The sequence below is a fragment of the Diospyros lotus genome, chromosome 11 (assembly GCF_014633365.1).
Source record: "Diospyros lotus cultivar Yz01 chromosome 11, ASM1463336v1, whole genome shotgun sequence".
Classification (NCBI taxonomy): Eukaryota; Viridiplantae; Streptophyta; class Magnoliopsida; order Ericales; family Ebenaceae; genus Diospyros; species Diospyros lotus.
The window spans coordinates 16,362,255-16,382,652 of record NC_068348.1 but is presented as its reverse complement, the minus strand read 5'-3'; the positions used below and the strand labels follow the sequence as shown (position 1 = coordinate 16,382,652).

The 20,398-nt window shown below is 40.4% G+C and overlaps 2 protein-coding genes across 2 annotated transcripts; one reads left to right on the top strand and one right to left on the bottom strand.

Annotated features, from left to right (window-relative positions):
• Positions 1-399: 399 nt before the first annotated feature.
• LOC127813588 (beta-ketoacyl-[acyl-carrier-protein] synthase III A, chloroplastic-like) lies at positions 400-13,313 on the top strand. The gene is made up of 8 exons (XM_052354631.1): positions 400-914; positions 6,745-6,893; positions 8,224-8,360; positions 10,165-10,270; positions 10,357-10,475; positions 12,200-12,261; positions 12,349-12,571; positions 12,787-13,313. The coding sequence occupies exons 1-8, from the start codon at positions 745-747 to the stop codon at positions 13,006-13,008; spliced, it is 1,188 nt and encodes a 395-aa protein (XP_052210591.1). The 5' UTR covers positions 400-744; the 3' UTR covers positions 13,009-13,313.
• Positions 13,314-13,399: 86 nt separating this feature from the next.
• On the bottom strand, positions 13,400-15,117 carry LOC127813587 (probable xyloglucan galactosyltransferase GT19). The gene has a single exon (XM_052354630.1). It carries the CDS (start codon positions 14,898-14,900, stop codon positions 13,575-13,577), a length of 1,326 nt encoding a protein of 441 aa, XP_052210590.1. The 5' UTR covers positions 14,901-15,117; the 3' UTR covers positions 13,400-13,574.
• Between the last annotated feature and the right edge of the window lie 5,281 nt (positions 15,118-20,398).

Genomic DNA, 20,398 nt, shown 5'->3' with positions numbered 1-20,398 from the left:
ATCCAGTGTTTGAATTTTTTTGGGTTTGTAATTTGGCAGTGCACCGATTATATTATACAATTTATGAGTTTAATTAGATAAGGACATACAATATTAATAAATAATAATGAATGATGGAAATTAGGTACCCGAACGAACTGATCAAATCGAGTAAAATCAATGTGATCGATCCCATTTATTTATTTTTTTGTTCTAATTTCCGGGTGCAATTAGTCTGTATTCTGTATTATCCAATTCGTGTACAAAAAGAAAAGAAAAATCTTTGCAGACTGAGGCGGGCAGGCAGCAAGCAGTTCATTGTCAGTGATTCTCATGGTTAAAAAAAATATATATAGAGAGAGAGAGACACACACACACACGCACACATGTAAATATATAAATATATATATATATAAAGAGAGAGAGAGAGAGAGAGAGAGAGAGAGAGAAGAGAGTGGAGAGAGCAGATGTTTATGTATACGTACCGTTGTGTGTTGATGCTGCTGCATTGAGATTACCTCTATTTGGTTGGCATAATCGCCCATCTTTCTCATCTTTGGGCCCTCCGTATGTTGTGAAAACTCCAATACTCCATTGTTTCTTCCCTCCTTCAAATTAATCCAATTTCTTCAACATCTCTCTGTGCATGCATTCGTCTTCTATACCTTTCTTTCTTTCTAAACCTTCACACTCTTGGTCTTTCATCGACAAGTTATAGAGATCTAAGCAGAAATCTCCTTGGTTAGCATCTTTCTTGCTCTGTAAATGGCGAATGCATCTGGGATGTTATCGCCTGCAGTTCTGAGTCTGAGAAAGAGAACGGTTCCGCCAATTGGCGGCGTATTTCGATCTGGGTGTTGTGTTTCTTGCAGCGCCGTCAATGGAGCAGAGAAGCTTGGGTCTGGTGTTTCCCCTTCTGAATATCGAGTACCCAAGTAAGTTCAGTCCCTGATTTCTTGAATCTTGGGTGATTAATCATTTGGGTTTTGTTTCAAGTTATGATTTTCTGATTAATTAGTGCAATTGGGTTGAAATGTTATTGGTTTGGAGTTGAATCTTGTGTCAAATTAGTTCACCTAATTTGCATCTTGTTCTTGTTTGGACATCTTTATGCTTATGGGCACTTTTGGTTTTGGATAGCAGAGTGAGTTTATTGTTCTTGCATGGTCATTTTTTGAAGGATCCATGTACAGTGATCCAGACCCCTTACTTAGAAGACACTTCACAATATTAGGATCTCAAATGTTAGTTAGTGATGTATCTGGCTTTCCTAATTCTTAATTCCTGAAGAAAGGTTCAGTTGGAGGTTGTGTTTCTTGAACGCTTGAATGATGGGAGGGTCGTTGTGAGGAACTCTTTGTTTCGTGGTCAAGACTCAAGGCTTAAGCTAAGAGAAGGAAAGTAACCTAGCTATGTTGATTAATAAAGAGTGTTGGGTGGTCAAGAAATAACTTGTTCCAAAAAGTGGAACCAAAATGAGGTGATAAAATGGGTGCATGGTGTTGATTAAGGCTAACTTAGAAATGCATTGGCACCATTTCTGTATAAATTACATTGATGGATGCTGTTTGGAGTAGTATTTTCATGTTCAACATGAACAAACCAACTCTCATAAAAGGAGTAGATTGATGATGGTGCCAAATAAAAAAAACACAATGTCATGAAGAAAGAGTTGAGGATGTGAAAAGCATGTGCTTCATTATAATATAATTTTGAGGATATGCCTCTTTAGAACTCGGACTTGAGTGTCAAAGCCTAACTCTAACAGGGATGAATTCTCTTCGAATTGGGGAAATTGAGAGGGAAGAACAGAGAGAAATAAGAGGGAATAGAACGAGAGAGAGAGAGAGGGAGAGAGGATAACCATTGGTGCCATCCCTTAGGCTGTAGGAAGCAGAGACATCTCAAATAAGTCTCCAAGCATTGGTTCACCCGTTCAGTTTGACCATCTGTCTCCGAGTGATATGCTAAGGACATGTGTAACTTGGCTCCCAGGTTCTTGAACAGTTCTCTCCATAAAAGACTTAAAAACCTTGTCTCTATTTGATATGATGGATTGGGGAATTTCATGCAACTGTACCACTCTATCTAGGAATGAGCGGGTTACCTCCTGGGCCGTGAAGAGGTGAGCTAAACCAATAAAGTGAGAGAACTTGGTGAGCCTATCCACCACAACCAAAATGCAATCCGTTCCTTCTGACTTTAGCAGCCCTTCCACAAAGTCCATAGATATGTTAGACCAAGCTTGAGTAGGTATAGGAAGTGGTTGCAATAGCCTAGGAGTTGCTACTGTCTCTATCTTACATCTCCTACATGTATCACACTGCATCACATACTCAACCACCTCCTTCTTCAACCATGGCCAATAGAATAGTTGCTTAACCCTTTGATAAGTATTCTACATCCCTGAATGACCCCCAAGTGGAGATCCATGGAGGATGTCCAAGATCTTCTTCTTCAATGCCTTACTGTCCCCAATGACTAATCGCCCATAGTACCAAAGCACCCCATTCTTGATGGTAAACCCAAGTCAAGTGGTAGGGTCTAGAATGAGCTATTCCATGATTCCCTTCGTCCACTCATCTTGTTCATTACTGGCAGTGGCCTCCTAATACCAATCAGGAACAACCGTTGTGATAGAAGCTACCATTGCTTCTTTTGTACATCTGGATAAGGCATCAATTGCCTTATTCTCTCTTCCCTTTCAGTATTGGATGACATAATCCAATCCCATCAGTCTTGCTATTCCCTTCTTCTGGAGATGTGTGTGTAGCCTCTGTTGCAGGAAGAATTTTAGACTCTCATGGTCCGTTTTTATGATGAATTGCCCTCTTTCCAAGTAGTGTCACCATTTATGCACCGCAATCAAAACTGCCAGCAATCCCTTATCGTATACACTCAGTCCCTGATGCCTTGTGCTTAGGGCTTAGCTAATAAAAGCCAATGGTCTTCCCTCCTACGAAAGCACATCTCCCACCCCTATATTGCTGGCATCAATCTCCAAAGTAAATGGTTTAGAAAAATCAGGGAGTCCTAAAGTAGGCACTTCACTCATTTCCTTTTTAAGTTGTATGATGGCCTCTTCTGCCTTCTCATCCCATTTGAATCCCTCATTTTTTAGTAAATTAGTTAGGGGCTTGCTAATAGTCTCTCACAAATCTCCTATAATATCCGGTCAGGCCCAAGAATCCCCTCAGGGCCTTCACTGATGTAGGCCTTGGCCATGCAAGCATAACAACCACCTTCTTAGGATTAGTGCTCACCCTTGCACTAGATATTACATGTCCCAAATATTCCACATGTGGCTGAGCAAAGACACATTTAGATCTCTTGATAAACAATTGATTGAATCTAAGGACCTCTAAGGTGGTTTTTAGGTGATTAAGGTGTTATTGGAATGAGAGGCTATACACAAGAATATCATAAAAAAGGACTAGTATGAATTTGTGGAGGTATGGCTAAAAAACATGATTCATTAAGGCCTGGAATGTGGCGGGGGCATTTGTAAGGCCGAAAGGCATTACTAAGAATTCATAATGCCCCTGATGAGTGGTGAAAGCAGTTTTGGGTATGTCATCAGGGCTCATTCGGATTTGGTGATACCTTGACCTCAGATCTAATTTAGTGAAAACCACAATATGCTTAAGTTCATCTAGGAGATCTTCTATTATAGGGATTGAGAACTTGTTTTTTACTGTTTGAGAGTTAAGCTGGCGGTAATCAATGCAAAAGCGCTAGCTACCATCATTTTTTTTACTAAGAGTATAAGTGAAGCATAGGGGCTTTGACTTGGTTGAATGATTGACCTTGTCAGCATATCCTTAATCTAGTTTTCAATCCCAGCTTTTTGTTTAGGGGGGTATCTATAAGCTTGGATGTTAATGGGTTTAGCGTTGGGTTTTAAGAGAATGGAATGGTTATAATGTCTATGAGGAGGTAATGAGTGGGGTTCCTCAAATAGGTCCCTAAACTCAAGCAAAAGTTTATTAAGGGAGTCTAATTCATGTACCTTCCACGGTTGATTGTTGGTGGTTCCTCCTGATTCCTTCTGTTTTGTCTCCTCCTCTGCATGCTCCACTGCATGAATTGAAAAGAGTTGGGCCACCTGGGTTCATTTGGACTTTAAAATTTTTTGTAGCCTCCTCCTAGTTATCATCTTACATATCCCTATCTTTGGACTGCCAGTGAGGGTCATCCTTCTCCCATCCTTCTCAAATATGACTTCCATTTTGTTGAAGTCAAAACTTATAGGGCCGACTCCCTTCATCTAGTCCACTCCAAGGACTATATCACAACCCCCTAGTTTTAGCAATCTTAAATCTGCTTCAAACGTTTCCCCATGCATCTCCCAACAAAATCCTTGACATGCAGATCAGCATAATACTTTGTGACTGTTTGCTACAGTCAAAGATAGTTCACACTTCAACTTCTTGGATATCCCTTCATCAAGGAAGCTATGTGTGCTTCTGGTGTCAATTAATACCATTAATCGATTGTCCTGCACCTTTCCTGAATGATCTTGCTGTTAGTAAGACCTCTGAGGGCATGTAGTGATATCTCCACATTTTCCTCTCCTTCCCCTTCACCCTAAGTGAATGCTCCCTTATCATTCTCCTCTATTTCCTCTTCTCCTTCTACCAGTAAGAGTTGCCTCCAGCACTGGTGTCCTGGGGCATATTGGTCCCCACAACGGAAGCATAGGCCGGACTTCCTCCTCTATTATGCGAGTTTCTTGCTATTTATAGGGACATGAACAATTACAAGAGAATGACTCCCTCCTATGCCCCCTTGGCTAGTTCTTCCTCCTCCTCTTTCTACTCCTTTACTCCCTATCTGAAGCACTCCCGAATTCATGGTCTTCATCTGCCACCTCTGCCTCTTCATTAATGCCTCCACTGTCAATTCTTGTAGCCTTGCACACTCTGCAGCTTGCTTTATAGTTTTTGGTTGCTGCATCTTAATAGTTGGCCTCAATTCTTCGCTCAATCCACTCACAAAACTAGAGATGAAATACCCCTCTGTTAGATGTGGGTTTAAAATTAGCATGAGAGATTTGAGCTCCTCAAATCTCAATTGGTAAGACTGCACCAATCCCTCCTGACGTAGCTTGTTAAACTCCTCTACTACGTCCATAATGTTTCTGTCATCGAATCTGTCACATAGATCTTCCACAAATTCAACCCACCTACAGCCTTCTTTAGCTCCTATCCATCCTTGAAACCATGCATCCCCTGTGTCATTAAGGTAAACAGTGGCAAGAGTTACTCACTGCTACTCAGGCACATGGTAGAAGCTGATAATTCTCTCGCATCTATGCACCCATCATCTTGGATTCACCTTGTCAAACATAGGGATCTCCAGTTTAGGGAATAGGAAACCGGCTAATGGGAAGCAACCTAAGTCCCTTGCTTCCTCTCCATTGTATTCTCCCCAACTACCAACGGATCCGCCTCAAATTCATAGGCGTCCACTGTTCATGGGGTCGGAGTGTGCCCAAGCAAGATCAGATCAAATCTCTCTCTGGGGGGAAACTCTAGAGAGAGTCGTACCTAGTGTTGGCGGGTGACCATTCTTACGAACATCTACATCTGATCCTTTAGTTGATTATGTTGCTTCTGGCTCTCTTCCCGCCATCGATCTATGGCTCTTTCAATCCTTCTTTCTACCACTACCTCTATGGTCGATTCTATACCTCCCATCCAAATTTGCATATCGGATATTGCTGCGGTGACCTGTTGTAGTTGTGCCTCCATCTGCTTCATGTGAGTGCCATCGGCCATGGTGAATTCCTATGATGATCGTTGTCTGAGACCGTGCTCTGATACTAGAATGTCAAAGCCTAACTCTGACAGGGGTGAATTCTCTTCGAATTGGGGAGAATTGAGGAAATTAAGAGGGAAGAACAAAGAGAAATGAGAGGGAATAAAACGAGAGAGAGAGAGAGAGAGAGAGAGAGAGAGAGAGAGAGAGAAATAAGCGGGAGAATTTGTATTGATATTGATCTTTGATGCTTTGGGGCGCAGTATCAGTGTTCTTTTTTGCTGATCCAGCTCCTACTATTGGTGCCAAGGCCCACTTGATCATCACTTACACGAGTAGTTTGAATTCAAAATTCAGGCCTAACTGCCTAACTACTCTTCCCGCCTAAACAATCAACTAACAAAGGCTCCAACTGGTTATTACAATTGTGTTTCCGTGACATTGAGGAACTTGATTGATGTAGCCAACCCCATTTGCTTGGGGCTGAGAATATTCATGTTGATTTTAGCTTTATAGTTTCATAATAAAGCTAAACTCAACATAAAAATTAAGTTATTGAAGGTTAAATCTTCTAGGATCTACATATATTCTGTATCTAATTAATTATGAATCAAAATTCATTGTGGTAGAAGTATATAGGCATATGTATACATGAATAATCATGTGTGGCGACAATTGACATATGTTATTATTTAGATGCATGCATGCTAATACTTCATAAGTGGCAGATCCTTGAACCTTGGTCCTTGGCTACTGCTATTGAAAATATGCTTGATATGGGATTCATCTTTTGCTCATCCTATTGAAAAGTAGACACTTCTTAGCTCATGTTGTTATTTCCATGTCCCTTTTCCAAACTTGCATGCTTTATCATAACCTTCTCCATAGCAATATTATATTTTGCATTTATGATTATTCATTGTTGGAATGTGTAGAGATCAGCATATCTTATTCATCAGAGAGATTATTCACTTACATTGTGATTTTGTTGATGAATTTTTTCAGGCTTCTCAGTAGAGGTTGCAAGCTAGTTGGATGTGGCTCTGCAGTACCTAGTCTTCAGGTTTCCAATGATGATCTTTCAAAAATTGTTGATACTTCAGATGAATGGATATCTGTTCGCACTGGGATTCGTAATCGACGTGTCCTTACTGGTCAGTTTTCCTTAGAGGGCATTCCTGGCTTTTATATGGTCTTATGAAAAGTTTTGAGGTAGTTTTGTTTGATGTTACCTGAACTCCAGTTCTTATATTCCTATCTTAGCTTAGGATAGCTCTATAAATTCCTCGTCTTCTTTCTCTCTGGTTGAAAGAAAGAAATCTTCTTTTTCCCTAATTAAAAGAAATCATTTTGTGACAGGGAAATTATAACACCCATTTCCATGTCCCAAGTTTTCTACTTTTGCTTCTATTAGACCCAGCTATGAGAAATTGTGGCTTCAAAACTCACCATCTGACACATTTTTATACACACGTACATGTATATTCACCAGGGGCTGAACTGGAAAAAGTAGACCGGTGGGGGGCACAAACATATACCAACAAAATAATTAATAAAATATAAATAATTATTTAAAAACTATTAAATTTATTTTATTTAGATTGTACTCTAGGGTGATAAATTTAAAGAAATTGAAGCCTAATAAAGTAGGATTTATGATTAATTATTTTGAGTTTTGAGAAACAACTACTAAACTACTTGCTTTTTTTTTTTTTTTAAAGGTGATGGATGTTATTATTAATAAAGAGAAAAGCTCCCAAGGCAGCCCAAAATGCATAGAGCAGAAATACTCCCCAAGCACCAAAAATCTTGACCCAATTGAACCAAAACCAAGATTCTACCCTAAAACGCAAAACAGACTACAAAAAATAAATCTAAAGAATTAGAAAAACAGACAATTGAGCTAAAGAACCAAAACAAGCAATAGCCACAAACAAAAAATTGAGGGCATGGAAGCAAAGAGCACATTTATAGGGCCATGAATTGATGGAACGGGCGGGGGGGGGGGGGGGGGGGGGGGGCATGGCTCATGGCTGCCTCACCCTAGTTCTTCCTCTGATATTCACCATAGGATAATCTTTCTACCAACTGCCCTTAATTATTGATTTTGACGTTGCATCAGTGGGCTCTGTCCTGGTTGGCATCTCTTCTCACCATAATTTCCTAATGTAAATATGAAAGATATGGTTGGATGTGAAACTAATTGATATTTAAGCTATGAGATGATGAGAGGCATTCACCTACACATAATGATAAGAGTGACGCATCTTACAATGGCTCCTTTATTCTAAGTCCTTACTCTGTTTTGATGCTTCACAAATTTTACTTATACCTGGTCCTTATCTTCTGTACAGTTGCCTGGGGTCTTTCTTTTAATGCAATATCAGTCTTTCCATGGATGAATTCTGCATATGGATTTTTGTTCAAGAATGGAATCTTATATGAAAACTCTAAATGGCCTTGGTTGTACTTGCTTCTTTACAGGGAAAGATAGCTTGACATCTCTTGCTGTTGAGGCAGCAAACAAAGCTCTTCAGATGGCGGAGATTGATCCTGATGACATAGATCTAGTCTTGTTGTGTACATCAACTCCAGAGGACCTGTTTGGCAGTGCTCCTCAGGTACTAATTTACAGGAGAATTCTTAGCTTAGTTGTACATGAAGTGAAGTAGTAACTGATTCATGGTTCAGCTTTGTGAAGTCTTAAAGTGCATGTTAATGAATGCTTCTAAGCACAAGGGATGTAAATGGATCCAAGTTAACCCCATTTAAAATTAAAACAAGTATACACATTCGTAAATCGGGAATATAGGCACAAGGCTTATTTGAAAATTTATTAAAACAAGTATGTAAATGGGATTGGGTACCCATTTACATCCCTCCTAAGCACCATAGAATAAATGTGGAATTATGATTGGAAAATGACTTGAATCCATGGGTTTAATGTAGCAGGATGGATGGATGCATTCAAAGAAGAGGTATTAAGAGAAATATGAAACATTTTGGCATAAGGATGGATGCAGTTGTTACCTGTTACCTTTTCCAAGAATGAAGTTCTATGATAGAAATGAATGCATAAAACTTACTCAATTATTTGGATCAGGGTAATTAGAGAGCTAAATTTTCAGTTTAGATTCTTTTCTTTTGTAAGGTAGCTGGATAGAAGATGTAGAGCTTTCAAGATCACACTCAACTATCAACCCCAAAAGTTGATGATTGTAATTAGTTTGAGCCTTGTGTTGCTCAAATACTTTTCTTTGTTGGAATGAGCTTGAGTATTTAGCATGGCTCATTTAATTGGTCAACCAGCTTGAATGAACTTATCTAGCACAGTCCTAGTTGCTCACTATTGACTTGGTCCCCTGCAAGACATGTTACAATATCACTGCCGAATTTTATTTGAAGTTCTCCATCTAAAGTACAAAACAGACATTATTATCAATTAGAAAGCTTCATTGGCATTTATTTCTTGAAAATACATAATAAGAAAGCTAAAGATGGACAAAGTTACTTGTCAAAATATTGAACATAATAAATAAATAAAATAAAATAATAAATAAATAAAAAAGAATCACTTTGTATATATGTGTTTTGCGGGGTGGGGGTGGGATAGACTGATCCTTGCTGTTAGGATGTCTAACAGGAAAGTCCAGAGACAAACAGATTATATTAGTGTCCAAGTGCAAGCAATTCACAAGTTAATGCTGCAAAAGATGATGGATCTGAAAAACCAAGCTGGAGATAACATAGGATCGCTTGAGTGCATTGAGGTGGCTCAAGTTCTGAAGTTATCTACTCGAGCTGCTCAAGGATGTCTCGAGTGAAATATATTTTCTTGTCCAGAAGCAATTGATGAATTCTGAAATGAAGTATTTAGGTTTGTAGTATAATTGCATTAGTTAAGCAAATCAGAAGGTAAAATGCACATATTTCCTTTCCTTGATTGGCATAAAAAATGTTTTAAGTCTTTGGTTTCTCACTTCTATACTTCTACATGATATAATAAGTAGGCTGCTTTTATATGCTAGGGGCTTGAGAAAGTTGTATCAGTTTACATATAATAAAACAGAAGTTAGCTGCACTCTTGCAGTGTAGAATTCCCTGGAAAGGAAATTCTAGATGCGAACTAGCTTTCTTACTCCATCTTATGATTATGGCTTGGTTGCACCTCGAGATGGCTCTTGAAAACATTCTTTAAAGCTATTTCAGGATATAAGCATGCATTTTTGGGTTTATCAACAGTTGTGTTAGTGTTAAGCTTTATCACGCGTCATCTATAGATTGTCAGTTTAGTTAACATCCCTGACAAACTTACAATTGAAATACTACTGCTGCTTAAGACTACTGATCTTTTTCATATTTGGCATCACAAGAATCCTCAAGCTTCTTATGCAATTTTAATGTATATTCTGTGTGATGTTTCAGATCCAAAAGGCCCTTGGCTGCAAGAGAAATCCATTGGCTTATGATATTACTGCTGCTTGCAGTGGGTTTGTATTGGGTCTAGTTTCGGCTGCCTGCCATATTAGGGGTAATTTTTTATTCCTTTTCGTACACGAGATCTCAGTTATCACTAAATACTTAATAAAACTGAATTATGCTATTATAAATTTTCAGGTGGTGGTTTTAGTACTGTTCTTGTGATTGGTGCTGATGCTCTTTCACGTTATGTTGATTGGTCTGATAGAGGGACCTGTATTCTCTTTGGGGATGCTGCTGGTGCTGTAGTAGTACAGGTAATGGGCCTTGTTCAACTTTTCCTATAGGTAATTTGGTGAGACTCCATGGAAGGTTTTTTATTGAGGAATGCAGACTAAGCTGCTGAGGTGTCCCTTAATGAGCATATTAATCTCATTGCACATATCCATCCATAGCTGCAATGAAAAAACAACAGTTATATCAATGAAAAAACAACATTTATGCTACGAATAGCATGTAAACCAATAAAATCAATATTTATAAATAGGAGTTAACATTCATGGTCCAACCAAGACTTGATTAATAAGGGCCTCTTTGCTGCTTATCTGAAATTCTGTACTTGCTGGTTTCCTTGATAGCATGCTTTGCATCAGTAGAATCCGCAAGTAAACCCCTCAAGAAAAAATCTGCATAAATTTCCTGGTCACATCATCCAGGAGACCTGCTACAGTGGCTTCCAGTGATCAGGGATGCAACCTGCTCGGTTTGTTATGTTAACTTCACTGAAGCAAAGTCTAGCGTACTAATTGCATACCATTATGGAATAATGTCTGTTTTAAGAAAAGCATGAAATTCTCCTCTACTCTGCTCAACTGATGGATCTTTCAACCTAACGAGTTCTTCGCGGCCTATCATTGCATACCATTAGTATGCACACCTCTTAGTGGAGAATTACTTCTTCACAGCCTGTTTGGATCTGCTTTTTTTTTTCTTCTTTTTCATTTCCGTCATTTTGACAACTGAAATAGAAAATGAGGTTACTTGTTTTCTTTTTAAAAATTTTAAAACAAGAAAAAGTTGTTTCTAAAATTTTTATTATTTTCCTTCCCCCATACTCTCAATGATGGAAACTGAGCTCGCAAGAGGCGTTGCCAGTGATTTTCGGCAACCTTCCATCTGCAGTCACCAGTCTTCAGTATGACTTCCTGATGGTTCTGGAGTTGGCGGGCAACTCCTCCGTCTGGGAGACTCCTGTGAGTACAATCACAGGCAGTGAGTGGGTGAACTTCAGAAAAATATAGAAAAAAAAAAAAAATCAACCACAGAACTGAATATAATTATATAAAACATAGTTGTGAAACAACATGCTCATTTTTCATTTTTAAATGAAAATGCAAATTGAACGCAATATTGAGGATGAAAACTGAAACTAGAAAACTAAGAGTCTGTCAAACAGCCCAGTAGGAGTTCTGTTTTGAATGTGAAGTGATTGGTTTTCTAGAATTTTGATATTGGTTTACTAAATTACAGAATGTTTTAGTTCCTCCCTGTTCGTCCAAGTCTCCATGTCTTGGTTTCTCTCATCAGATTCCTCCTGTTCTCATTATGTCTTCTTTCCTACGTCCTCTTTTTAATCTACTTCTAGTACCCTTCTCCTTTCTTGATTCTCTGTTTTCCCCTCTCTCCCTTGCACTTACCATAGGTTTTTGCATAACGAAGAGGTTAAAATTAGGGCCATGCTTTTCATAGTTGAGTCATCTTTTCTTTGATGTATTGTTACAGATACAGATGCAGTGTTTCCAAACTTGATCAGCCATTGGATAAAGTATCTCCTCAAATCAATTTATAAATAGTTTAAACAATCATGTTATTGCCTCTGTTAAAAAGATAGGCATACCTTACCCCTTTTCTTTCTGTGAGAAAGTAATTGTTATACAATTTTACAGTACTTATAGTAAGATTCGGCCAACCCCACATAGTGGGATAAATGCTTGATATATTATTTTCTAGTTGTAGTATTGATATTACAGTTGTTTTACAGGCCTGTGATATTGAGGACGGTTTATTTAGTTTTGACTTGCATAGCGATGGTGATGGTCAGAGGTAACCATCCCTTTCAGAGGTTAAACTCTATATTCTCTTTTCCATGAAATGAGAGTTGAGTCCTCCCCCACCGCCACTGTGGTACAGGAATTTAAATGCAGCCATTAAAGAAAATGAAGTGGATCGTGCTTTGGGTTCTAATGGTTCGGTGCTAGGATTCCCACCTGGACGCTCCTCCTATTCCTGCATCCAAATGAAAGGTAAAGAGGTCTTTCGGTTTGCTGTCCGCTGCGTGCCGCAGTCGATAGAGTCTGCCCTTTCAAAGGCTGGTCTCACTGGATCTAACATTGACTGGCTATTGCTCCATCAGGTATGAGGCTTGTATCTACAAAATACTGGAACCAAAACTATCCATCCATTACTAGTGTGATTCTTTAAGAAAAGCATTTCCCATAAGTTTGATTCCAGACTGTGGGCCATGAATACGTTTTACATGCAAAAGCTCTCTTGGATACCTACACGTGTTAAATCTTGCTCTTGTGTATTAATCGATGATTTTGGTCTGCAAACGACTGGTTTATGCAGGCGAACCAAAGGATCATTGATGCAGTGGCAATGCGTTTAGAAGTCCCACCAGAACGAGTCATATCGAATTTGGCAAACTATGGGAACACTAGTGCAGCCTCCATCCCATTGGCATTGGATGAAGCCGTGAGGAGTGGGAAGGTGCAACCGGGGCACACCATTGCAGCCGCAGGTTTTGGTGCCGGTCTCACATGGGGCTCTGCCATTGTTAGATGGGGATGAAGACTGCCTCTACCAAAGAAGAAGGGATTTTCAAATCAAATAAACTGCATCTTTGATCCATCCTTGCTCCCACTTTTGAATGTCATCCAGTTGTCCTTTAGGTTGCCATACAAGAACGAAGAATCCCCTTTCAACTCTCACTAATTACTTCAGATTTTGTTGACTTAAATCACTTTTACGCCATTAGCAACATGTATTCATGGAACTGGAATGTAATTGCCTTTCACATTTCATCTTCATCACCTTATGCAACTGTACATTGCTCTTCATATAGACACAGAGATCATTAATTGCCACTTTTTCACATGGTAGAAGTTTATAAAATTTGTCACTGCATGTATAGATTTGTACTATCAATGTGACTTTTAAAAGTGAATTGATATTATGAATATTATGTTATCCACCTGCACTTGATTATGAAAAGATACACTTAAACAATGTAAATGTAGGTACAAAAATCTATTCTTCTTTTTCTCTCTACAACATTTGTGATCAATAAAAGGGGGAAAGGAACAAAGAGTAGTAAAGAACACAACAATAAACACTGGAAGTTACAGGGTTTAGGGTCATTGAAGAGAGAGTTGTCTCAATCTAGATTTGATCTTCTCCAAAGTGCCTTCCACTGCAATATCAAACGCATCTTTCTTGGTCCTCAAACCCAGCGAACTTCCATGTTTTCTGTACAAAACTCCCGGCATCAACTCCAGAATCTTCTCCCTCATTCTCCCAACTTCATCTCTCGGTATAGCCATCAATGTATCCATAATCTTCAGCCCCTGGAAAACCACTTTCTCTTTTGGTATTGACACTGAAAACTCACTGTACTGTTGCTCCGGCAAGTGCCAGCCGTACTGGGTCTTCGCCGACTGGTCCTCGAAGAACACCGGGATGCAGCCGGCAAGGATGGCGTCGAAAGTCGACCGCCTCGTCGGCGTGTCCCCAGGCGGCTGCAGGCAGAAGCTAGCCTGCAACATCGGCCGCATGAACCGAATCGGATCGTGCTCGCAAACTCCTTTCGAACAGTCCACAATTTCGCACCACTTCGAGTACCCACTATTGGCGGCGCTCAAATTGGCACTGTTTTCGCATTCCACCCGGATGCTCCGCCGGACGTTGAGCCCCGCCGAGGTCCCGCCGCCGCCGGCGAAGAGCATGAACGTGCTCCGCGGCGAGCGGCGGACCCGGCGCATCCAGGACTCGAGCAGCGCCATGTTGTGCGGGTGGAATGACGTCGGATAAGGGACCGCTTGCTCCTGCCATGGCCAGGCCCGGGACTCGAGCGTCAAAACGGTGACGTTGTAGAACTCGGGTAATTCGAGGAACGAAGTGCCCCAAATGGGCGGATCCGTATCGACCGGCTGGCTGAAGTCCCAGGCGGGTCGGGCCAGGACGAGGAAATGGTCGTGGCCGTGGCGGCGGTCCCAGATACGGGGCTTGTCGTGGTGCTTGAGGAACTGGAAGAGGTGCAGGCCGTGCTCGAAGCTGGAGTTGGCGTCGGGGCCGTAGAGGTAGCGGAGGGAGTCCAGGCCGCCGTAGTAGGGAAGGAAGACGGCGGAGGCGGCTGCGGGATCGGCGGTGAGGCACGGGTACTCGAGCATGCGGCGATGGAAGATGAGCTCCAGCATGGCCGGGTCGGTGCGGTACCAGCTGTGGGTCCGGTTGTGGGTCTTCTGCCCGAGGCCGTGGTTGGCGATGTACGGGCAGAAGTCGTCGAACACCGGGTACTCGGAGCAGTTGGCCAGCAGGTCCAGATTGAATTCGGTGGGCAGGTTCCTGATGTGGATCCACCGATCGGTACAGTCGGTGTCCAGATCCGATTGATCGGAATTCACAGAACCAAAATCCAAGAAAATCAACAAGAAGAAGATTGCGAAAATAGGCTTATCGGCCATGTCGGAAATCTGGCCGGCGGCGGCGGCGAACTGAATGAATCTCTCTAAACTTGGTTTCTTTGGGGATTTCTGGAGTGAGAAAGCGATAGAAGGTACATTTTGGGAACTGGGTTCGGTTTGCTTCTGTAGTGATACAGAGGGATTTTGTTCTTGTCTTTGTTTTTCCGGGAAAATAAAATGAGAGAGAAAGAGAAGGAAAATGAAAGAAGAGTAGAATAATGAATAGGCCGGTTGACCACCACCATTGTCGGTGGAGGCCAGTAACTATTGGTGGCCACTACTTTCCCACCCAATGCGGCGGTGATTTTGTCTATTCTTTCCTTTAGTTTTTTTAATGAAATCTTTAAAGACTTGAGTTAAAAAAAAAGCTCGCTTTTACTGAGACCCTGTTTGGTGGAATCGTATCTTCCTTCTGTACTGTGATTGGGATTTTTTTTGTTTTGTTAAAGAAGGGTTGCAGCAGCTTCGCGCAGTTATTCCGTCTCTGTTGCCTTCCTCCTCCTGACTTGATTTTATTAGGCTAGGATTGGCTACGCCTTTTACATCATACTACAGGGCTTGAATAGTTGATGCACGACTTATCGAAAGTTTCAAATGATTATTTTGCATTATTTTAAAAATCGGACTCAACCGGCCGGTCGGACCGATTTAATCGGGAATCAGTGGCCTATTCGGTCTGATTTGACATAAAAAGTCAAATCTCCTTTAATCCGATCAAAATCGATCAAAATCCGATCGGACCAGTGAATCGGGAACCGGGTTGACCCCGATTTTTTTCACCCTCTCACTTATTTTTAAATTTTTAATTCTTAATTAATTCTTTAATAACATATATAACAATTAAATATAAAATATTAGTTGTATATTAGTTAATAATAACATTTCTCATAATAATATATAGAATATTAGTATTTTAAATATATGTTAAAATATATATTTAATATATATTATTTAATTATAAAATATATATATGACATCATCCAGTCGGACCACTCTGGTCTAACCGGTCGAACCAACTGACCCGTAACCCAATTAATAGGCCGGTTCGCTCTCCGCTCCGGTTTTTAAAACATTGTTATTTTGTCCCTATTTCAAAATTTAAAGACGAAAATGCCCTTATATAAGAAAGCCATCCCTCATATTCCCGCCTCTCTCTCTCTCTCTCTGTCCTTCTCTGTCAAAGAGCTGAAGGCCACCGTGTGACCGTCGAAGGCGACCGTGCGACTCCCGCCCCCCCCCCCCCCCTCTCTCTCTCTCTCTCTCTCTCTCTCTTTCTTTCTCTTTGTCAAAGAGTTGCCGGCCACCGTGTGATGTCTGTAAATTCGTCCGACCTCCGTGCAACCGCTGACCAGGTAAGATCTACAGCGATGTTTGGTGATTTTTTAGCAGTTCATTTTTGTGTTATTTGTGTTTTTCAGCATTACATTGTGTGATTTTGTGTTTTTGAGAATTGATACAACCCACCGAAGCACACTGTTGGAACAATTTGTGTTATTTTGTGTTTTTAGTGTTTTTGAACATTGCATTGTACCGGCGTCTGGAGTAGGAAGATGAACGGACTTTGGGCGGACCTCATCGACAATGAAGTCCGCCTTAGGTCCATTCGCCTTCCACACCGAAGACGAATAGGGTTGGGCGAACTTCATCCTAGATGAAGTCTGCCGAGGCCGGTATTGGGCGAACTTCATCCCATATGAAGTCCGCCACTATATTTTTTTATTTTTTGATACTTACAATTTGTATTATTATTCTTGATGTGTGTATAGTGTACTGATTCAATTGCTGTTTTGTATTGTTTTGATTTTTTATACAGATGGATGAGCAAAGTAGGCAATATACTTATGTTCACGATGACAGGGTACTGCCCCCAGGAACACGGGCTACTACACACTGTGGGATAAACCAACTTGGGCCAGTTCGACTCGCTCTCGGCCATTATAACATGCTGGAAACATTCCTGACGGGCCCACTCAGTCATTTCCTTCAGATCCCCCTATCCCTTCAAATGTCTGCGCCACAACTGATATACCAAGTTTTGCTTAGGGAGGTGACATTTCCTAAGGCCCGTGACAATGAAATGTGGTTCGAGATTGGCGGGGAAACATATAGGTACGGGAAGCAGGAGTTCATCCTAATAAGTGGACTCCGATTCGGCCCAATCGATAAGCAATTGTTGGAAGTGAGGCCCATGGGGGATGACAGTTTATGGACATGACTATTCCCATGTCAACAGTTGGTGTCCGGGCATGACATAAATGTTGTACTCACTAGAGAGAATCTGGCTGCAGACAATGTCCTGAAGTTGGGTTATATTTCAGTGGTGAACATGATATTATTGGGGCACGATGAGAAGAAGAATGTGCCTGATATGTTATGGACAATGATTGAAGATTTAGAAGCATTTCAGGCATTCCCGTGGGGCACATATATATATAGCCAGAGTCTATATTTCCTTCGTTTGGCTACTAAGGTTGAGAAGCGGAGCTGTCAGTCTGGAAAGAAAGCGAATATTTATGGATTTGTTTGGGCATTTCAGGTACAATCAGTAACATATTACTTTATTTAATTACGAAATCATTTATTGTATATGATTTTTTTGTATTTTTTATTTTTTTGATTATAAAACTTCTTCTTGTTTACAGTAGTGGTTGATTGAGACATTTCCTTGGGTTCAAGGAACATGGGCTCAAAGAGTACCCGTCACAACCATGATTTCTAGATGCAGGAAGTGGCTATCTAGCAAGAGGCCTAAACAAATTAATTATGATGAATGTCTTAATAAGGTAAGTGTGTAACCTAACCTAGCCTATTATTCTAGATTGTTTTAATATATAATATTTGGCTACCTATTATAGCATTTGTAGGCACGAGGATTGAGCTGAACGCTTGAGCCCACTGAGGTAGAGAGGGACACGGCCTTTTGGAGGTCATTTCACCCGCTGCACTGGGTTGGTGTTAATGTGTACAAAGATGGAGGTGGAGGGGGTGACGATGATGATAAAGATATTGAAGGCAGGGAGAGTAGGGAGGAGGTTGAGCTAGAGAGGGTGGGTAGGGTTGAGGATGCAGGCAAGGAATGCGGGGAAAAGGTGGAGGCAGGGAGGGCGGGCAAGGGGTGGAGGGTGAGAGGTTTGTTCCTAGCTATGAGATGTCAAATGAAAGAGTGCCCAAGAGTACGCATGATGGACAAACTGAGTCTGAGGTATGTTCGCTACATATTTTTTGTATGAAATCCGCCGATATTTGTTTGTAATTGTTTTTTATTTTAATTTTTTTTCCCTTTCGTAGATGACCAAGATGCTGACTGAAGCACTTAACTTGTTGCAAAGTATGGACTCTCGGTTGAGGCAAGTTGAGAGGAATCAAGAAGATATGGATAGTCGGTTGGGGCAAGTACTAAGAAATCAGGAAGCTTTGTTAGGCATGGACGCTCGATTGATGTGAGTTGAGAGAAGTCAAGAAGAATTGTCAATTGTGATACGCATCTTGATTTCTCCCCCCGACCCCACAGATCAGCAGCTAGATAAGGAGCACTAGACATCCCCTTCTAGAGTAAGCCCCTACATTTATCCTATTTACATATGATTTTGAAGTAATTCCATCTTATAATGGTTAATTAAAAATAGTTGGCGGAAGACGTGGTTATGGAAGGTGTATGAACAGGGCGTGAACGAGTCAAATCACAATATTGTCGCACACCGTTCACCGATCCGATGAAACAGTCCATCGATTTGACGGAACAAACATTTTATAGGAAGAGGAATAGAAAGAAGGTCCCGAAGGGGGTAAAAGTGGATCCAATAATAGACATGACTGTGTTGCCCCCCCAGGTGCAAGATGGGACATGAGTGGATGGTCCTCCTGTAGACATTGCACCGGGCTTAGACGATGAATTATCCCCTCTTGAGGGATACATTCAGTATATCAGCTCAAAATAAAAAATTAGGTTAGTATATACAACTAGTACTTTTTTGATTTACATTGGTAATGCATTATCACCCTAATAATAATTGTTGTTTATTATAGGCGGGACACTGGTTTCTTGCTCAATCTATTACCGAGCCACCTCTAAGATTTACAGAATTTGACGTCATGTTTGGATGGGTCTATGATTGACATGTACATATGTTGCCTCCGACGTAGGAGAGATGAAGAGCCCGAGCGTCCTCCGTATGATACAAACTATGCGGTGATGCCAACCTCATTTTTTGTGAGTTCTCAACACATCTCACATAACTAATATTTTTCTTCATTTGTGTGTCACCCTTGATAGATTTCAAACCTTTGTCTTTCAGGGGTTGTTCCAATCCATCTGGAGTGGGAATGATAACTAGAATCAGCAATTAAAGTTGGTTGATTATATCCATGGAAATACTGGTGACAATGTCCCTTGGTGGCGAGTTGACTACGTAAGTTGTATTTAGTTTTAATGATTGATTTAGTTAATTGCACGTAACGTATTTTGTTACATGCAGGTCTTGGTTCCGTGTACTCAAAATAACAAGCACTGGATCCTTGGCAAAGTTTGTTTGAAAGCAATGAAAATAGTCATCTACAACTCTTTGGCACAGTCTGAAGATAGTAGGAAGTCTAGATTCGAGTTCATGAAGCCATTCGGGAGCCTCCTACCCACAATCATGAGGCGCAGTGAATATTACAAACATGTCTCCACGCCTTCCCCTCCATCTAAAGAATGGGAGGTGGAGAGTATAAATCCGGCGAAAATTAACATTCCACAACAACCCGACAGGTACTGCAACTTTTAAAACCCCTATATACAAAAGTCAATTGAATACATTAAAATGTTATCATCTGATGGTTTGACATTTAATTTTTTTTATTTGTAATGCAGTAGTAGTTGCAGATGCTATGTAATAAAATTCATTGATGACATTTTGAGACACAAAGAGGATCGTTGGGTCACCAATCAGAAGAAGGATGATGCTAAGCACCTTCGAAACAAAATTGCGTATTATCTGTATAGATATAATAAAGTAATTGATGATAATTGACATTTGGTAAGGATTCTTAGGCTTTGGTCTTAACGAAATCCGTGTATCTTATTTTATATAACAAACTCTCTTTTCCTTTGAGCAGTTACATAACTTTGGAGGGGCAAGCATTTTATACCGTTTGATCTTGTTTAAGGTATGCTTGTTAATTTTGAAAAAATGTTCTCTTTATTTTTCCAGGATTATGCAAAATATTTATTGTGCCAGTTGTTTAATTGATGGAATTTCAAGGAAAGTGAATATTCACAGGGCTGAACTTGCCCAGAAAAATGGCGAGCTGGATCTTTTTATAACTGATACACATCCATAGGTTGAGTTGAGGAAAGTAAGTATCTTTTCTCGTCTGTTTGTGTGGCATATGCACAGTAGCATATATGTTTAATTTGTTTTTTTGAATGACTTTATTTATGAATTTTAGAGAAAAGTGTTGAAGTCTAGAAACAAGGAGCTTGTTCAACTCTTTGAATATGGTATTGGCATCCATCA